The sequence below is a fragment of the Danio rerio genome, chromosome 22 (assembly GCF_052040795.2).
Source record: "Danio rerio strain M-AB ecotype USA chromosome 22, GRCz13ab, whole genome shotgun sequence".
Lineage (NCBI taxonomy): Eukaryota > Metazoa > Chordata > Actinopteri > Cypriniformes > Danionidae > Danio > Danio rerio.
The window spans coordinates 3,770,649-3,792,198 of record NC_141042.1 but is presented as its reverse complement, the minus strand read 5'-3'; the positions used below and the strand labels follow the sequence as shown (position 1 = coordinate 3,792,198).

The window sequence follows — 21,550 nt, the reverse complement described above, 5'->3', positions numbered from 1 at the left end:
CTATGTACCACAGGCGGTACGTCGGAACGGCATCGAGTTAAGCTATATTATTCCGATAGTCTACAGAACAAACCACTGTTATACAATAACTTGCCTAATTACCCTAACCTGCCTAGTTAACCTAATTATCCTAGTTAAGCCTTTAAATGTCACTTTAAAGGGCCATGAAACCCCCTCGTTTCAGCAGGGTGTTTTCACACCTCTACTTTGAAAAAAGTCAGAAAAGTGGGCGTGTCCAGCTCTGTTTATGGGGGAGTGTCGGAGGAACTAAAGTGGGATGGTGTGGGAGTGTCTATTTGGACACGCACGAGTTTCAGAGTCAAAACACACACACACGGGAAAAAGTGATGGTGTTTACATGGACATCTGTAGTCGAATTATTTGCCAAATGATTAAATGGTGGACTTTAACTGCAGTTTGGCTCTTTCATTCAGGGAATTCATTCATGTCCCTCGCAACAAATGAGATATTTGATTCGAGGATCTGCTCAAAGCGTGTATTTTTCATGCAATGTTTGATACCGCACGGCGAATGAGAAAAAAAACTCTGCATTTCCCGTAAACTTAGATGCACGCGGCAGGTAGCGTCAGAAAGCCGCGTGTGTTATTCCGGTCAGAAAATGCGGTGAAAACCCTACACGAGGTTAAAGTTTGGTTGTGGTGCTAACATGTTTACACTCGGTGCAATAGTTAACTTAATTCGATACGAACAAACTGAATAAACAAAGAGCACTGGTCGCTCACTTACCAAATCTGTAGAGACAGGACAATCACCAGCAACTAGAGCCGCGTCTTTATATAGAGGAGACTACAAGCGAATCCGGATCTCAGCGTTTGCAGATGAGAACAGCTCTCAGGTAAACAATGTTCCTTCTTAGACACGTAAGTTATTGTTGTCGAGCGTCGTGTACACTGTTAATCCACATGTGACTCCAGCTGAGCTCTCACAGAGAGAAAATGAAAACGAAACTTAACTGCAGCAAAATATAAAAGCAACACTTCACGCTTGTTTTGCCAACACAACGTGGCGTCTCTGTCATCTAAACACGGTGACACTAATGAATATTAATGAAGTTGCATAATAGAGCGCGCTGATTGGTTTGAACCAAGCCTTACTCATGCATTAATGCATCACACTGTGAGACGTAATAAGACTCACTCTGGCACAGACGCCCAGTCTGCACGCTGGAATACACGCTATTATGTCATGACCGTGACGCAGCTTCAAAAATTCGTTTCAAACCGGAAGTACGAATTTGCTTGAAATAACGCAAAAACAACCAATTTACACTTTTTAGTGAAATATAGGTGTCCTAATAGTGTTTTTAGCAGTGTGGGACACATATACCACTGTCAACAGCTCAAACACATGTGTTTTGGTGACCCTTTAAGCTGTATAGAAGTGTCTTGAAGAATATCTAAACTAATATTATTTACTGTCATCATGGCAAAGATAAAATAAATCAGCTATTAGAGATGAGTTATTAAAACTATCATGATTAGAAATGTGTTGAAGAAATCTTCTCTCCGTTAAACAGAAATCGGGGGGGAAATAAACAGGGGGCTAGTAATTCTGACTTCAACTGTATATATCTATTTTGTAATTGATTATATTATTTTTAATTGTTATGCCTTTTGTTTTATTAATGTAACATGTTTTATATGATTGTCGTGTGTAAAAATGATTAGCCAATATACTGTACAATATCATAGCTCTTTTCCATCCCTGAAAGTTGCCCGGTAACAAGTGTGTGTGTTTATATGTGTGTTTTGGGCTGATTTGTTCAATCCTGAGCTGCATGAATATGAATATTGAAGAGGTTTTGTGTGAAGCTCAGTGCTCTGTAAGCTGCAGGGGCTGCGGGTTCTTTCTCCTCTTTGAGCATTTTCTATTAATTCTCTCTCCGTCACGCACTGATCAAAGCTCTCTCGCCCTCACCTGAAACACTGGGAAATAAGACGACGGCGTGCGCTTGTGCGTATGCGTGCTTGCAAGTGCATGTGTGTGCGTTTCTAAAGTTAATATACTTCAACGCAGATCGCAGGCTGTGACGCTGACAAAAAAGGGAACGTGACAGCGCGGATGGCATGTTGTGAAGTCTTTAAAAAATTCAGCACAGCGCTAACTTCCTTCTCCATGTCCATGAAACCACAGGAGATGGTCATCGGGGGCCTGCAGCCCGACACCACGTACTCCATCACGGTGGCAGCCTACACCACCAAAGGAGACGGAGCCCGCAGCAAGCCCAAGCTGGTGCTCACCAAAGGAGCAGGTCGGTAATACTAATAACACCCTCATTAGCTGAGCTCCAGGACTTACTGGCTACAGGAGCAAAATCAACCTTTAGGGGGGAAAGACAACAAACGTGCCCTATATAGTGTGTCTGGAGTACATAAAGGCTGTGGGTAAACATATAGCAGGGATTATTAAGTGTGTGCGCATGCTTCTGCTAAGGTGTTGTTTTGGTTTCTTCTATGGTCACCAATCTTGGGCCTGTAGGTCCCTGTAGGGTTTAGCTCCAACTCGCCCGACTGGAAGTGTCAAATATACCTAACAAGACCTTGATTAGCTTGCTGAAAAATCCAGGTTAAACCAGCCTAGGCTGGTTGGCTGGTTTTAGCTGGTCGACCAGGCTGGTTTTAGAGGGGTTTGGCCATTTTCAGGCTGGTTTCCAGCCATTTCCAGCCTGGTCTTAGCTGGTCAGGCTGGAAAATGACCAGCTAAATCCACCTAAAACCAGCTTGATCAGCCTGGTTTAAGCTGGACATAGCTGGTTTTGGCTGGGCTCCCAGTCTGGCTAGGCTGGTCAAGCTGGTTTTAGGCCAGACCAGCAAAGACCGGGCTGGAAATGGATGGAAACCAGCCTGGAAATGGACAAAACCCCTCTAAAACCAGCCTGGTCGACCAGCTAAAACCAGCCAACCAGCCCAGGCTGGTTTAAGCTGTTTTTTTCAGTAGGGGTGTGTTAGATTAAGGTTGAAGCTAAACTCTGCAGGGCGCAAGGTTGCCCACATGTCCGGTTCCTCATCTGCAGTAAATTACAGTAAAATTAAGGATCTGCAGCGCAGATTAGCATGATTTAGTGTGTTAACAATAAGCTTACCAGCAAGCTAAGTAGCGTCTTTAAGTTCTTCCTCAAATCAAAGTGTTTCTACGCGTGCATTTTAAAGATATGTGAGGGTATAAATAGTGTTTAGACATGCGGAAATAATATGCATATGCTAAGGTAGCCTAATTATACAAGGAAATTAATTCTTAAGCCATGCAGCGCTAATTCCACGGTACTCATACTCTGTAGGCTAATGAGTTTGGGCTAATGCATTGCTTCTCGCTGTTTTTTTTCCACATCTGACACAATGAGCATTTTGGCGTTAGAATGAAGAGCTGTAAATAGATAGTGCTAATCTTGCCTACTTATGTAGTGCTATTGCTATTCAGTAGCAGCTATTCATTAGACTATCCTAGTTTGTTTTGTACATCCCTAGTGCACTCATTTAAAACAGTTGGGTTGATATTAACCCAACAGGTAACCCAATGATGGGTCGTTTTGACACCAACCTGCTGTTGGGTTATTTTAACCCAATCCATTTGGTTGTTAAGGGTAACCCAAGAACATGGATTAGAAAAATTACTTATTTGTTGGGTTATTATGCCAAAAAGTGGCTTTATAATAATAAATTATTATTATTATTATAGGGTATATGCCGAAGTATGCTAAAGGACTTTTAATTTGCCAGTAACCTTGGTTAAGCGCTTCCAGTGAACTGTATGTCAATGCAAAATCGGCACATTTAAGGTCTGTTTACTTTAAAAATCAGCGATCTCCACTGGCTGAGTGATATCTGATATACAGTGGGTCTCAGATTTTACAAGAAGCACTGAATTAAATAACATTTCTCCCCCGCCATGTCTTTATAATATGAGCATTTATTTTACCTCAGTTTATTTAATAAAGCTTTCGCGCTAGCCTGATGGGTGCGTACTAGTAAACAGCTTTTTGTCTCGTTTTACGTTTGAGCAACTAAATGAATGCCAGAGTCTGTTTAACTGAATGTATTTCAATTGCATTACAACATAGATGATGTATAAGTGGCAATAACCTGTCACCAGAACTTTATCAGTGTGGGAAGAAACAATTGCTCGGCATATACCCTATTGGGTTGATGTCTCCGCTGGGTCTTAAAGGCGAGATTGACTGCCAAATATCTCAAATGTGTGTATCATTTCCCCCGCACAAAAAAAAAAAACTGTAGAAATTAACACAGAGGTAGAAAGAGTGTTTTTATCTGTTTACTCTAAAAAAAAGTTTTATTTATTTATATTATAGAGTTATTTATTTAACCCAATGACTGAGTTAAAAATATTCGGTTCTTTTTTTCAGTTATTTTTAACCTTTATTGGTTTATTTATTTAATAACTCCAGTTGGGTTAAACATTTACAGTCGACTGATTTAACTGACACAGAACAGCTGTATTAATATGCATGCATAATGTTGTTCTTGCTTTATAATATTTATTTTACACAATAATGTTATTTTTTTAATCAAATGACCTCTCCTTGTTGTGTTTTATCTATCCATTTCACAAGCACTCCTAATTATTGATGATACAAACGCGCGATTTGTGGCCGATTTATATTAAATTGACGCTATATTATATTAAAGCGCTGTGTCTGGGACTTAAAATGTAGTGGAGATAAATAATTTTTAATATTTAAAAAAAACTGCATGTTATTTATTTACACTGTTATAATTATGAAATGAATAGTAGTACTAGTAATAGTTGCATTAGTAATACCAGAATGAAAAAAAATAACATTTAATCAAAATAATTTTATTTAATTTTGAACAAAATTATATTTTATAACCTAATGCATTGGGTTCAAATAACCAATAAATAACCAATAGATAGGAAGGTGCTATAATAATTGGGGTATTTTTATCCCAACTATTTTAACTGAGTATATAGATTGACTATGAAGCGCACATTTGTATCATCAAATTAAAAGTGCTGGTGAAAGGGTTAAAAAAATAAATAAATAAATAAATAAAAAATAAATAAATAAATAAATTAAAAAAAAAATTATATATATATATATATATATATATATATATATATATATATATATATATATATTATTATTATTATTATTATTATTATTATTGTGTTAGAGCTTAAATGAACGTTATTAAGCAAAAACAACATTACTTACACATATTAATACACCAGTTCTGTGTCAGTTAAATCAGTTGACTGTTGAAATTCAGCATTTTTAACCCAACTGGTTGAGTTATTAAATCTATAACCCAATAAAGGTTAAAAATAACCCAACACAGCACCAAATATTTAACCCAACTGGTTCAGTTATAAATAAATAACCCAATAAAGGTTTAAAATAACCCAACAATGCACCAAATATTTAGCCTAACTGGTTGAGTTATGAATACATAACCCATTAAAGGTTTAAAATAACCCAACAATTTACTAAATATTTAACCCAACTGGTTGAGTTATGAATAAATAACCCAATAAAGGTTTAAAATAACCCAACAATTCACTAAATATTTAACCCAACTGGTTGAGTTATGATTAAATAACCCAATAAAGGTTTAAAATAACCCAACAATGCACCAAATATTTAACCCAACTGGTTGAGTTATGAATACATAACCCAATAAAGGTTTAAAATAACCCAACAGTTCACTAAATATTTAACCCAACTGGTGGAGTTATGAATAAATAACCCAATAAAGGTTTAAAATAACCCAGCAATGCACCAAATATTTAGCCCAACTGGTTGAGTTATGAATAAATAACCATATAAAGGTTAAAAATAACCCAACAATGCACCAAATATTTTTAAATAAACAATTAGGTTAAATAACTAACCCAACGTTTTTTAGAGTGTAGGTATTTTGGGGTATTTGCTTTAAAGATACCATGATATTACCAATAAAATGAATAACATGCTAGTGAACTCTGAACACCAGCAGAATGTTAATTCCATAGTATTACTCTATTTCTGTACACAAGCCTGGCTTGCATCATGAGCATTTTGTTTGAAGATGTGGGGTTGGGAGTTTGGATTTGTCAAAAATGAATACTGAACATAAAGTACTTATCCTGTGTAGCAGACTTCCACCTGACAGCCAACAATTGTTGTTTGAGGGGTCTCTCCTCATTAAGTATGCCACATTAACTAAAGATTTTCTGGTGAATCTCCATGATTTTATTTTAATCAGTTTAGTGAATACCTAACGGCAGTACCTTGAGTATGTAGGCTTTATTTTAAGCCTCAGTGTTAGCCTGGCCTGGTTTTTCAGTGCACTGGAGCTCCAGACGTTGACGAGACAGGTGTGCCGATCGCAGGTGTCAAATGTGACAGTGCCGCTACATATGCATGTCATTCTCAAGGCCTGTCTCTCTTCCTCTCCATCACGCAGTGATGTGGCACAGCCGCCCGCTCAAAGGAAGGATGTCCCCGCTCTCCCCGCCTCCGAAAGTGTGGCGAAACGCTTACAGCAGACAAAAGAAATAAATAAATAAACAAGGACCGACTCAGCCCTACTTAAAGAAGCGGCATCTCGCTCTTTCATGTGCCAGAACAGAGGAAAAGCTTGACCAATGGGGCTCAGAGGAGCCACTCCGGGGCACTTTCATGCCTCATTTCTGCTACATAATGCTGTCAGACAACTTAAGCCCCTGCCTTATTGTATTGATAAGGCCCGACCCACCCCTTTCAAACCCGGAACCTTCCGCAAGCCGCCTGTCATCCGAGAGAGCCGCCCGTCCCCGAGCTGCCATTCTGCATGTCGGAGATACACTTCAGAGCAATGGCACTGCACCGTCAAGCCCGTCAGTCAGGCTCTACAGTCAAGCCAAGCCGTCCTTCAAAGAAATAATGTGTGCTGGAGTGCGCATTAGTATTTAAGGGGTTCAAATCTGGAACGTTATCATGAACTAAAACTAGTATCTTTAAAAAAAACAAGAAAAAAAGTCAATGCTTGACATAAAAATAAACGTATTTTATTGCCAATCAGCGTAAACTTTGCTTGGTTGGACTCTAGCTAGTTTAGTCCCCACTTATAGTCAAAATATCCTCAGTTCATGTGGTGCAAGTGCGTTGGTATTGGTAGAGCTAAAGTGTAATGAAACCAAAACAGCACATTTCTGTCAATTCGAACAATCATCGTATCAAGTTTGAGTATGCGTCAGCCATTCTGATCAACATTATTAATGTCGCGTTCAAAGAAACGTTATCGGTTTCCCGTGCCTTGATCTCAAAGCAGATGTCCTTGCATCGATCGAATTGATGCTGCCTGTTGTCCTGAAGGAACGACAAGGGAGTGATTGATTCCGTTCTCGCTTCAGAGCCGACGGACTGATTGATGCATGCGCCGTCAAACCCTTCACCGTCCCGCTGCTAATGCACCTTATCATCGGCAGTTCCTTGTGCAGTAAATGCAAACGTCTGTACGTTAAGATGTCCGTAGGGCAGATTCTGATCAAGTACGAGCTTCCCTTTTTTTATTTCCTCCCGTCTCCCTTCATCCTTGCGGGAGTTGAGCAGATTGCATGCTAATGCAGGGGCTGGAGGTGTTCTTCACGAGTGTCCGCTTGGACAGCCGCCACGGCTGGGGGAGCAGAGAGTCTGGATGACTCACAATCCTCCCGGCACTGTGGTTATTCTCTTCAATTAATTGGTCCACTTAGAGCAACTCGCTCCAGTCCTGATTGTAGAGAGCGAAGCTTCACGTCGGTCTCTGGAGCTTCCTGTCTAATACCATCTGATGTCTGGATAGTGTGATATGGAGCTGAACTTTCGGTAGACCGCAATTTCGGATTATGGGATTACAAATTGACATTATGAGTTGTATTATTAAACACCTTTTTGCTGTTGCTGCCTCTTTATTGGAGCAGTAAATCATAAAATGCTTGCCTGTGTGCCTATTACCACGGTAAAATCGCTGTAAAGCACGCTCCCTTGTGGAGAGTTGCTTTCAGTTTTACACAATGCACGAGGAATTAATCAAAGACTGTTAATTACATTGACCTTTTTGTCGTCCGTTCCTGAGGACTTTTAGTCAGGTGATATTATTCAGGCACATTTTTCGCCCTTGTCTTTTGTATATTTGATATCAGTTCTGCCCAGAATGCAGCGCTGCAGTTTTCTGCAGTCGTGTCAGCTGGCAGTCGTGCTTTATATGCCTGATATACCTCACTGTAAGTCCTGTCGGCAGGTTAATTGCATGTTAGCTGAAGGTTATTTTATTTTGTTCTATAGCAGCTCGGATGCTTCTCCTACACTGGAGATGAGAAGGACAGAGAGCGGGAAAGGAAGGGGGGGAGGGCGTGAGCGTGAAACGCAATCCTATCTTAATCAGTGGCTGTGGGTCAACAGTGGCCGTTAATGCAAGGCCTAATGGGAAACGTGCCTGTGGTCCTGTGGAAAGGATTGCGTGTCATCCAGTGGAGTGCACTGGAGTGCTGTCGGTGAGGGGAAGCAGTCCACAATCACGGTGGCTCTGACCCTCGTTGTCCTCTCGCTGCGGCAGATTGCGCCATCACCTTCATCAGCTCTCCTTTTTTTTTTCCCCGGGAGTCATTTGTCCTCCTATCTGCTCTCATGCCCATCTTTTCCATCATATGGCTGTTAACCCACAATCTCACATCTAGTGATCTGTTCAACAACCAGCTAGTCACTACTGTTCACTTGAAGATATAACCGAATTCTCATAGCAGACTTTGTAGATGCGGCTTTCTGTGAAATACAAGCGCCTTTATGGCAGTTTGTACAATACACGCATGCTTATGTAATAGTACTTTACAGTAAATGGGATTGCAATAAATCCCTTTAAAGTAATTCCAGGTGACTTTTCTTCAGTAGGGTGAAGGCGGGATGAATAGACACCTGGTTTCCCTACAATAGATTTAAGTGTGATGCGGCTCATTTGAATTTATTGTAACGTCTCTCTTTCTCTCTTTCTCTCAACAGTCCCAGGGCCTCCTTTTCTCTCCGTCAACCAGAACTCGGAGTCTACTGCAATAATCCGCTGGCAACCCCCAGATTACGTTGCTCCTGGCCTCGAGGTGCAGGGGTACCGGCTACAGTTTGGCCGAAAAGATGTGAACCCCCTGGCTACGCTGGAGTTTGGCCCGCAGGAGCTGGAATATTCCATTAGCAATATCCATCGAGGGGCTACGTACATCTTCAAAGTGTCCGCCAAGTCCAAGTCAGGATTTGGTGAAGAAGCAACTCAAGAACTAAGAGTCCCAGAAGAGGTTCCTCGAGGGTATCCTCAAATAACCGAAGGGTCCAACATCACCTGCTGCTCAGTCCAGTTCTCCTGGCTCCCTCCGGTGCTGGCGGAGCGCAATGGCGCTATAACAGAATACACCCTATCATATCAGGAGGCCGGAACAATCAGTGGACCTAAGGAATTGCGCCTGCCGGCCGATGAGAACAGTTACATTCTAAACAGCCTGAGGCCCAACGCAGTATACGATGTGAAAATTCGAGCGCACACCAGCGTAGGTCCAGGGCCCTACAGCCCACCGATCCAGTATCGAACAGTGGCCTATGAAGCAGGTAAAGGTTGCTCATTTCCCCGCCTCAAGGGACAAACCTCTACAATGCAAGCACCTACACCCGATTATATAACGTTCTCTGGGAGCCACATACCTCACTAACACCCTCCCCCACAACAAGGTAAAATAAGTCAGTAAGGTGAAGTCAGTCAGTTTTGAAAGGGGAGGAGCATCAATATTTGCGAGGTAAGTGCCGATTGGTCAGACACGCCCAGCACATTCACTCATCCAATCACAAAAACTCCCCTAGTATTCCAAGGTAGGCGAGAGCCATGACAAGGAGATCCCAGATCTGAAGTGGAACTAGGCACATTTGTTTACTTTGTTTGGGTTTTTCCTTAGTTTTTTTTTGGTTTGACAGTTCCTTTTTTTTCTGTACTCACCTTTCCCCCTCTCTCCCACACTGGGATGGTTTTCAGCATGGCGTCCCATGATGCACTGCTAACAAGTGTGGGCATGACAACTGTGTTGGGGTTTGTCCTCGTTCCTGTCGGGCTGTCTGCCACGGCAGTGCCTATCCAAATTCGAGAGCACACAGCAGTGGGTTACTCAAACATAATGTGGGTTCAGCTATTCTGGAAGCGTTCAGGGGGGATTATAAAAACTGCTTGCCAAATGTTCTTGTTGGGGCGGCACTGCCGGGCCAGGCCAGACAGAGTACTGTGCGATTCTGTGGTTCTGTGTTCACCAGTCCAGTCTAGCGTGCTGTTTGTCCCAAATGAGCGCCTCCCCCTCCCCTTCACAGCTAATACTGCACTCCACTCACTACGAGGGACCAAAGCCCCTCTCCTTTGGGGAGAAAATGGTTGCAAATGCAAACATTCTGTCAGTCTTCTTTCCCTTCGGTCTGTATGTCCTTTTTTTCATTCCTAAAGTGTCTTTCTCAATTTGTTCTCTCCATTCACTCCTGTACAGATGTTCCTAGGAACTTCACTGTAAAGCTGGTCACCAAGACAACAGTACTGCTTTCCTGGAAGTTCTATGATAGCCGTTTTCCATATAAATGCACGGTAAGTAAGGCCAGTCTCACCCACACTCATTTTGATTTTACCGTGCAGAATTTATCAATCCACATTTATCTACAGATCGAGTACCACCGGCAGAAGTCTGACATTGACGCGAGGATGACGAAAACTCTCATCACAAACTTGCGACCCAACACAACCTATGAGTTCAGAATCAGCTGCCAGGACAGTAGCGATGGTGGACCCAAACACAAGCTTGTTGCCCGAACTGCGCCACATATTCAGATCCGAAAGCCTGAGTTAGACCTGAAAAGAGAGTCAGAGAGTACACTGACCATTGTCTTCCCACCGCTGGAAACAAAAGACTTGATCAAGTATGAAACACCACACTTTGTTTTGCTGCAGTGCCCCTTGTGGTCACACTGAGAATGCATTGCATGCTTGCGCTACTTTAAATCAGAAATAGGCTCGTTTTACATCTCCGATAAAGTTAATCAGTTGAGTTTTACCATTTTTGACCATTCAGCATATCTCGGGGAGAATTTTAGCTTAGCCTAGCATAAATCATTGAATTGGATTAGACCACAGGTGTCGATCCCGGAGGGCCATAGCTCTTTACATTTCAGCTTTTACTCGAATTAAGCACACCTCAAACTAATTGAATCCTTCAGGCTTATTTGAAACCTATAGGTAAGTGTGTTGAAGCAGGGGTGGAACTGAAATGTTCAGGGCTGTAGCCCTCTTGGAACCGAGTTTGACACCCCTAGATTAGACTATTGTCACAGTTTTGACCGTTTTTCTGTTTAAAGCTTGACTCTTCTGTAGTTACATCATGGACAAAAACCGAACATCGAAAAGTTGCTATCGTACTTTGCTGTTGTACCATGGCTGCACAGCACTGTTACTGTAGCTAGTTACCTAGCTGGGGATTCTTTTGCCGCATAATATCTCTGCGCCTACAGCCATGATATGACGGCAAAGTTCATTTTTTGTCTTGTAAATTGGAAACTGAGAAATAGCGTGTTTTATGCACCATCTTGATCTCTTCCAGAGCAATCTATGTCGTGGTGGTTCCTCTAAAGAAGGGAAAAGGACCGATGCGCCACATCAAGAGCCCAGATGAGCTGGACTTGGAAGAGGTGAACATACGCATAGCTTCTTTTCTCAAGTTTTTATCCTTGTGTCGCAGACGCAGTGGAGCCGGGGCCATTGAAAGTATTTTCGTACAAGCATTGTGGGAACGTTCCCGAGGGGTTTGTCAGAGAGAGGGGACAATTACACAGCCCTTATCCTTACCAGCTGGCAAACTGCCACGCTTAGCTACTTGACCTTGAGCTGTATGGTGCGAAGGTGCCTGTATTCAGTTTGTGTGTTATTCAGTGTTTGTTTTCACAGTAGATATCCCACTATGCTAATAGTTTACTAGCACGAATGTTGATTGAGATTGTTTCCTAGAACAGTGGTTCCCAAATTTTTTTATTTGTGGCGCCCTAAACCAAAAACATATGTTTCCATGGTCCAATTTTTAAAATGAACCCGCTACTTGTGGTGGGTTGGTAATTTACTCTAATGAAAACTGTTAACTGTCTTAATTGAATAAGCTACCAGTGATTTGAATGGGTACCCATGTGCGGCAACTCCATCTCTTGCCATTTCCCAAATGAAAGTACCCTAATAATTTGTTATTGTTTTTTTTACATGTGAAATTCTGACCAAACATTTTTACATCTATTAACGATGTTATTTCTAATAACAATACTTGGCGCCTCCCTGTAATACCATCTCGACCCACTGGGGAGCCACGTGCTAAAGGTTGAAAACCACTATCCTAGAAGAAACAAACAACATAAGCTGGTTCCAGTCCTTCTTAAGCAGTGTTTTTTCCCCACAGCTGTTGGGTGAACGAAGGCTCGGTCTACATCACTCTGGAACCACCCGTCAGCTCAAACAGGTGGACGGGAAACGGCCCTACATCGCTGCCAGCTTCAAGCCCTCATCCATGCCACCGTCCTTCACTTTGGGCAACCAGATGATGTACGGCAGCTTCGAGAATCGTGCTTTGGACCGCGGGCAGGAATATGTGCTGTTCATTCTGGCCGAGCTCAACACCACCGGCGTGGTGGGTGAAATACAAGCCATTTTTCACCAGAATTTATACGTTTTATTACGTTAATTTACTGAAAAAAAAATGTTTGACCATTTCAAAGTCTGACCATTTGCTTCCATGGTTGGAGTGGCGGTCCATAAACAATCCTATAATAATATCCTTAACCACGCCCCTCTCACTGTTAGTTTGCAATGAGGTAATGATGTGCAAAAGAAAGCCCCGCCCCCTACTCAATCTTCTGAATCAGCTTGAAGCACATCAAAATTCTAAAATAGAAGTCTCAGTAACTTTCAGTTCATGTAGACTTTTAGAGATATGAAAAATTACGAATATAAATGAACATGACCATGTCTTTTCATTTGAGCAGAAAGCGTTTGTATCCAGCCCCTACACAGACCCAATCATGGCCCCGGATTTGGACCCTCAGCCGTTGGAGTCAGGAGGAGATGGCCTCATCTGGGTGGTTGGACCTGTCCTCGCTGTGGTCTTCATAATCTGTATCGTGATTGCCATTCTCCTCTATAAGAAGTGAGTAATGTACTAGTCATTTGATGTATTTAAATATATAAATATATATATATATATATATATATATATATATATATATATATATATATATATATATATATATATATATATAAAATATATATTTATTACATATAATATATATACATATATATATATATATATATATATATATATATTATATATGTTATAAATATATATTTTATATATATATATATATATATATATATATATATATATATATAGTATAATAGTCTATACCTGAACAGTAATGATATTTATAGATAATCATATTGATTATGAAATTGTATGATATTTACATGTCGTGTTATTTACAGCCCAGGCTCATTCTGAAAACGTAGTCATATATACGTTTCTGGAGTTTGCAGTTTTTGTTTATGCAAATCCACAAGAGTTCGCTGTGTATGGTTTTTCATACCTCATGTTTCTCTGGCGAGTGCCATTCGCGTTTGCTGTTCTCACATAAATCCACCAGAGGCCGCTGTTGACTGACTATATGACTGACTGACCGACTGACCAATCGACTGACCCACCCTCTTCCTTCCCTAAACCCAACCAATTTTATCGGTTGACCCGCCCATCCACTTCCCTAAACCCAACCAACGATTTACAAAAGCAAATTAAAAAAAGCCATTTTCTGATTTTTACGATGTTTTTGGATTTTACCACATTCTCACCCTGTTGTTTACCTGTTTATTTTATTTTTTGCATTCTATTTTTGTCTCACCTGATTTCCGGAACCGTTCTTCCCCGGACTTGAACCCCATCGTTGTGGTCATCTCCTCTCTGCGTTTCAAGTCCACCGACAAACATGACGAGCTAACTGGACAAACTGGTTGCAGCGGGAAAACCCTCCACACAGAGGTCCACACAGAATGGCGTCATACCCTCCAGTAGCGTTCGTTTAAAAAAAATGAAATGCAGCCATACATACCTCTGGCTACATAATTCGCAGTGTCCAGAAAGGTATATTGGAGTACGTTTTCAGAATGAGCCTGTGTTGGTTATTTAGTAGTGTTATTTATTCAAAAACAGCTAAAACAGTCATGAAATGGCCTACACAGAGTCCCGACCTTAATATGCTATTACAGAGAGGGTATGGGATTGCCTGCTAAGAGTGTCACGATGGGCTTACAAAATACAAGAGATATCCAAGTGCAGCAATAGAAGTTTTAATAAACAATAAGGGGACAGGCCAGGTTCAAAAAATCCAACAGAGACAAAAGTACAACCCAATAAACAAAAGTGCATCAAACAAAGTTAGAACAGGAATTCAAAAATATGATCATAACATGAAACAAAGTGAACAAACAAACGAACCAAAACAATGAGTCAGTAAGCAGACTAGGACCAGATAAGAGCCGGACAAAACAAAGCAGAATCGGGTGAACGGGGTGCATGAGTAAACAGCAAAAATCCAAAGGCAAACTAAACACAACATAACAAAACTTATAAAGACAACAACAATTAGACAATGACAGACAGCTGGAAACAATTAGTGATCACGTGACCTACAAAACAGGAACAAACCAAAATATAACTAGCGTCCAGAAAACCACAAGATGGCACTACAGCAGACGTGACATTACCCGGGGGGAGTGGCTACCAGACACTCTCAAATAAGCGCCCATCTAGGAGGGAGCCGGAATGGAGGTGGACCAGGGGGAGGGATGGTGGGACAATCCAATATCACAAAGACGGAGGCTGCGTCCAAAACCGCATACTTTCATACTATATAGTACGCTAAAATCAGTATGCGAGCCCAGTAGTATGTCAGAATTCATAGAATTCGAAAATCAGTATGCGAGAAGTACCCGGATGACTTACTACTTCCGGCGAGATTCTGAAGTGCGCATCCCATGCACGCTGCGCTATCCCATAATGCCCCGTGAGAGAATTCATGAATGGAAGTGAGGCGACGCAACTGACGCAGGTTGGTCACGTGACCATGACAAAATGGCAGATGTAGTACGTCCGAATTCCATTCATACTTTTCAAATTCATACTGTATAGAACACACTTTTCTAACGGCCGAGTAGTACGATTAAATTCAAATGCAGCACCTACTGAGTAGTAGGCGGTTTCGGACGCAGCCAATAATTAGACAATGACAGACAGCTGGAAACAATTAGTGATCACGTGAACTACAAAACAGGAACAAACCAAAATATAACTAGTGTCCAGAAAACCACAAGATGGCACTACAGCAGACGTGACAAAGAGGAAAAAAAAACAAAAACACCTGAACTAGAAGATGAACTTAGGTCTGATATATAAACTCATACTAAATACTGCTACCACACTGCAAAAAATGCTTTTCTTGTTTAAATTTTTGTCTTATTTCTAGTCTAAATATCTCAAATTTCTTATATAAAGAAGCATTTTCTACGCAAGCAAAACAAATAGTCTTGTTTTGAGAAATAAAATGCCAATTTTAAGTGAGTTTTTCCTTAAAACAAGCAAAATAATCTGCCAATTGGGGTAAGCAAATTAATCTTGTTTTTTCTTTTGACGTAAGATTATTTTGCTTACCCCATTGGCAGATTATTTTGCTTGTTTTACGGAAAAACTCACTTAATATTTGCATATTATTTCTCAAAACAAGACAGTATGTTTTGCTTGTCTAGAAAATTCTTCTTGATTTAGGAATTGTTAGATATTTGGACTGGAAAAAAGACAAAAAATCTAAGTAAGAAAAGCATCTTTTGCAGTGCTGGAGCCATTTTAATCTAAGTTGCGTGTACATCTGTATTTTCTGTCTGTTTATACCTTATTGCAGAGACCAGTCTTATATTGAACTATATTTTAACTGTTGGGGGGCAAAACTTTTGCACAGTACTGTATACCCTGCTGAAAATCCAGCCTAGGCTGGTTGACTGGTTTTAGCTGGTTGACCAGCCTGGTTTTAGAGGGGTTTTGGCCATTCTCAGGCTGGTTTCCAGCCATTTCCAGCCTGGTCTTAGCTGGTCAGGCTGGAAAATGACCAGCTAAATCCAGCTAAAACCAGCTTGACCAGCCTGGATTAAGCTGGATATAGCTGGTTTAGGCTGAACTTACAGCCTGGCTAGGCTGGTCAAGCTGGTTTTAGCTGGTCATCTCCCAGCCTGACCAGCTAACACCAGGCTAGAAATGGCTGGAAACCAGCCTGGAAGTGGCCAAAACCCCTCTAAAACCAGCCTGGTCGACCAGCTAAAACCAGCCAACCAGCCTATGCTGGTTTAAGCTGGATTTTTTCTGTAGGATATAACACATTTTATGCAGTTAAACAATTGTAATTAATATATTTCTAGTTTAAATATGCATTTTAGAAGCTTGTTTAGTTTTCAAACCAGCTCACGGACACAATGAATGGTCAAGAAATGCTAAATGCTAAAGTATGGCTCGGTTTGCAGTAGTACACAGCGTAGCTGAGAAGAATGATCAATTCAGATGTATCAAACATGAATGAGATGATCGCTAATAGACATTAGCATCGACTGTTAGCATGTAAACGTTGAGTAGTGAAGCTCTTGATCATTAGCAGCTTGTGAACGAGGTTAAAAGTGGACGTTTTTGACCAGGATTTTCTCGAGTTTGACCTGCGCTCTGTGAAGCGCAAACACAGACACACACACACACACACACACACATCTACAGGTCTGACCGCATGCAGATCCGGCTAATCTGCCAGCGCTAGTCGTCCTGTGAATGTAAATGCTCTCCATTGATTTTTCTCCTCTCTCTTGTTCTCCTGTTGTGTTTTCTCTCTCCTTTATATATTTATTTCCCTCCGCTGCCCTCTCTGGAAGCAGCAAGCCTGACAGGTAAGGCTTAGCCCGACTTTATTGCTGTTTTCAAGGGGCAAAAGAAAACAAGCTGCCTCAGCATTAAAGCAAGTTTTAATTAGATGGCGGAGAAAAACACAGTGCGGTGAAATACAGTTCAGCACGTAGCTGTGTTGGTGCTAGCACTTAGCATACGCAGTAAAGACTGTAAACATTGTGTTTTCTGACCTGAGTTTATATATACACATACATATTATGATGCTTTTATTATTAGTAGTATAATTTAGGGTTCATTTATTAAAAAAAAAAAGAATCTGCTCAATTATTGAACCTATTCAGAATCAACTGAATCATTTGAACCACTTATTGATTCATTCTGAATCAAACACACTTGTTCATTCAAATCAGTGTTCTAAATGGGTCAGAAAACACTGTGGTCCCTTTAGTTGGTCATTTTTGTGATCTGTCACTCGATTCCTCCTCGTTTTGTGGTTTAGTCTGGTTGTTTTTCTCGTCTTAAAGCAGCAAACGTAAAGAGTCGGAGCCGCGGACCAAATGCCTGCTGAACAACGCCGATATCACGCCTCACCATCCCACAGATCCCGTCGAGATGAGGAGAATCAACTTCCAGACGCCAGGTACAAAAACACACACAAAACACAACACAACAAGTGTCTTTTTAATACAGAAACTCAGCTTTCGACGTGATTTCCTCTCCGATTCAGCTTTGATGTTGGTGTGAAGTGTGCGGGACTGACAGCGATTGTCAATTAACTCTCGCTGATGTGTCAGATTCAGACGCGCCTGCTGTTTTTTCTCATTTGTGTCTCCACTGATGCGCTTTATTAGTTAATAACTGCGTACGGCCCGTCAGTCATCTGCATCTCACCTTCGCTACAGGGTTCGGTTTTATAACAGGTATACATACATTTGAATGTTCCTTCAAACTTAAAATCATTTGTTGGACACTTTCTGATGTCTTCACTTTTATTATTCTGTTCCTTGATTCTGTTTTACTGCAGTAAAACATCACATTATTGAAGAAAAGGGGCTTTTATATTGATTTAAATTCACTGTTTTACCATAAAGAGCTCATAACCCTACTAAAAAAGCTGCTTAAACCAGCCTAGGCTGGTTGGCTGGTTTTAGCTGGTCGACCAGGCTGGTTTTAGAGGGGTTTTAGCCACTTCCAGGCTGGTTTCCCAGACTGGTTATAGCTGGGAGATGACCAGATAAAACCAGCTTGTTCAGCCCAATCCAGGCTGGTCAAGCTGGTTTTAGCTGGACTTAGCTGGTCATTTTCTAGCCTGACCAGCTAAGACTAGGCTGGAAATGGTTGAAAACCAGCCTGGAAGTGGCTAAAACCCCTCTAAAACCAGGCTGGTCGACCAGCTGAAACCAGCCAATCAGCTTAGGCTGGTTTAAGGTGTTTTTTTCAGCTGGGAATTATGCCAGTGAAGAAGCGTTGATGTTTTTAAATCGATAACCGTTTCAAAATATATATAATCTTGTAATCTTTAAAAATTTGTAATATTTAAAAAAAATTAATCCAATATCTCTAAATCTTATCTCATTTTTTAAAAATGTTTAAGAAATGTAGTTAATATTTTTATAACTTTTATAGGTGTTACCCTGCAAGCAAAGCAGTTCAACAAAATGTAGACATTACTGATAAAATTTAATTTTAAAAAATGTAAATAATTTATTCTGATTAAACTTATAACAAACTTCTCATGAATCTTTTTCATTTTCTCAGTTTCGATTTATTTTTATATTTATTTTCACATTTTCCATAATTGTTTCATTTTTATATGTAATATTTGACCCTGTAGCTCACAACTAGTGAAAAGGCTACTTTTATTTATTTACTTACTTTGGTTTGATAGGACAAAATTAGTACTATTGAAAATCTGAGGGTTCAAAAAAATCTAAATATTAATATCAATGCACATTACTAATAAAATTACATTTTGATTTATTTACAGTAGAAAATTAGCAAAATATCTTCATGCAACCTGATCTTTATATAATATCCTAATGGAAAAATCAGTCATTTTCACTCATACAAAGTTATCTTGGATATTTAAGTACAGTTAAAGTCACAATGATTTACTCTCCTGTGAAATTTTTGTTTAATTTTCCAACATTTCCCAAATGCTGTTCAACAGCGCAAGGAATTTTTCACAGTATTTTCTATAATATTTTTTCTTCTGGAAAAAGTCTTATTTGTTTTATTTCGGCTAGAATAAAAGCAGTTTTTATTTGTTTTAAACCCATTTTAAGGTGGATATTATTAGCCTCCTTAAGCAATATTAGTTTTGGATTGTCTCCAGAACAAATCAATGTTATTCATGCAACCTGATCTTTATATAATATCCTAATGGAAAAATCAGTCATTTTCACTCATACAAAGTCATCTTGGCTATTTAAGTACAGTTAAAGTCACAATGATTTACCCTCCTGTGAATTTTTGTTTTATTTTCAGACATTTCCCAAATGCTGTTCAACAGCGCAAGGAATTTTTCACAGTATTTTCTATAATATTTTTTCTTCTGGAGAAAGTCTTATTTGTTTTATTTCGGCTACAATAAAAGCAGCTTTTATTTATTTTAAACCCATTTTAAGGTGGATATTATTAGCCTCCTTTAGCAATATTAGTTTTGGATTGTCTCCAGAACAAATCACTGTTATTCAATGACTTGCCTAATTACCCTAACTTTACCCTAATTAACCTAGTCATCCTTTTAAATGTCACTTTAAGCTGAATACTAGTGTCTTGAACAATATCTACTCAAATATTATGTGCTGTCATTGTGCCTAAGATAAAAGAAATCAGTTATTAAAATTATTATGATTAAAAATGTGGCTTACAATATACAATAAACTGTAGATCCCTGCAACATAAGACATACATAAAACATGAGGTTGTGTGCTTCAGAGTCAGATTTATTTAATATTAATATAAACTCAACATCCATCAGTCGTTGCGGATGTTTTTCTTGTTCAGGAGCATCCGATCTGTGGTTAATTTTCCCCGTAAAGCCACTCTGACATTTTATTCTTGTTTCAAAGTCTCTAATCTGAGCCGGGAGGTCACTGAAAGAGCTCTTCTTCAGCAGGTGGAGAGCGAAGAAAAATAAAACCAGCTCATTTCCCCACAATCCCCGTCCAGCAGACGCTAATAACACATCACAAATCAGCTTTCCGACTCATTAAAACTCCTCTTTATTAATTGCGAATCGTTCCATTTGCGACGCGCCGTTGTTCGCTTTAAAGCGAGGGATGTCATTATCTCTTTTCCTCGCTGAGTTTTAACTTAAGCGCACATTTTAGCCCAATTAGCTGGGCCGGTGAGCGCTAGCGCCGGTTCCATTAGCTAATAGGGGCGATTGTTGAGAGACACACACTCCAGTTCACATGGATGAGTTCACATATGGAGTGGCAAGACGTGCTAATGAGACGCGACACACACATGCTGTTGGTTTTCAGAGCCGCTCGGGGTCGAGTTTCTGGAAAACAAAGAGTTCTATCAGGAAACTGTGCTCGCTAAAACGGCTAACAATGCTAACACTGTGTTTGTCAATAGGGGATTTGGAATAGAGATTTGGAATCCTTGTACTTTTATTGTTATATTTTTATTTATTATTTTTATATACCTATTATTATTATTATTAATATTATTATTATTATTATTACTCTGTTATTTAAGTTTACACCCCAGAAATATGTGGAATTAATAAAGAAATGTTATGTTAATGTAGATTTCAATTTGGGATTTGTTTATTATTATTATTATTATTATTATTTTATTATTATTTTATTTTATTTTTTAAGTTAATAATTGTATTGTTTATGAATAAATTTAGAATATAATGTGATGTTATTTTGCTATGAAGCCCTTTTTAGCACAACATGAAAAGTAGTTAACAGTTTACTTTAAAAATCTTTCTAATTTGCTAATTATGATCATAATTTCAAAACTGTTTAGCCTAATAAAACGTTAATCTTGTTTTGTACACTAACAAATTTATTCATATAAAATATTTGACCAATATTGTTTCATTACGATCAATAACCGATATAACAGTCAATTTCATATGGATTTAAAAATATATACAACAGTTTTGCTTGCTAATCCATTCGTACTTGCTAATTTCCTACATAATATGATCTGGGGGTTTTTGTGCTATACAGCCTATATACAGATAACTATTTTTATTATATATATATATATATATATATATATATATATATATATATATATATATATATATATATATATATATTTGCTCTCAAATCCATTCTAAAATGCTGTATAATATGATATGACATTGTTTTTGTTGGCTATACACACATAAATCGGTTATGTGTGTATACACACATTATAACCAATATTAAATATAAATAACAACCGATAATTCATATGACAGTCAATTTTGAATGCATATGTTTTTTTTTCTTAAATCCATTATAACGTGCAAAATTTTAATATAATACGATGAAGTTTTTGTGCTATACAACCTATATACAGATAACTATTCTTACATTACAACACATAACCGATATGACAGTCAATTTCG

General features: G+C 39.4%; 1 protein-coding gene and 1 long non-coding RNA gene across 51 annotated transcripts in view; one reads left to right on the top strand and one right to left on the bottom strand.

Moving 5' to 3' along the window:
• Window positions 1-21,550, bottom strand: part of LOC147831455 (uncharacterized) — a 787,032-nt gene that overhangs the window by 173,726 nt on the left and 591,756 nt on the right. The gene's annotated exons all lie outside the window — the stretch shown is intronic.
• The window catches only part of ptprsa (protein tyrosine phosphatase receptor type Sa), a 387,121-nt gene that overhangs the window by 317,632 nt on the left and 47,939 nt on the right, over window positions 1-21,550 (top strand). For 17 of the 50 annotated variants that reach the window (XM_087302317.1, XM_087302314.1, XM_087302302.1 and 14 more), the window contains 8 exon segments: window positions 2,155-2,272; window positions 8,996-9,589; window positions 10,504-10,598; window positions 10,674-10,927; window positions 11,605-11,692; window positions 12,445-12,672; window positions 13,028-13,188; window positions 17,493-17,608. In XM_087302317.1, the coding sequence (XP_087158443.1) occupies window positions 2,155-2,272; window positions 8,996-9,589; window positions 10,504-10,598; window positions 10,674-10,927; window positions 11,605-11,692; window positions 12,445-12,672; window positions 13,028-13,188; window positions 17,493-17,608 (1,654 nt within the window). 50 annotated transcript variants of the gene reach the window in all.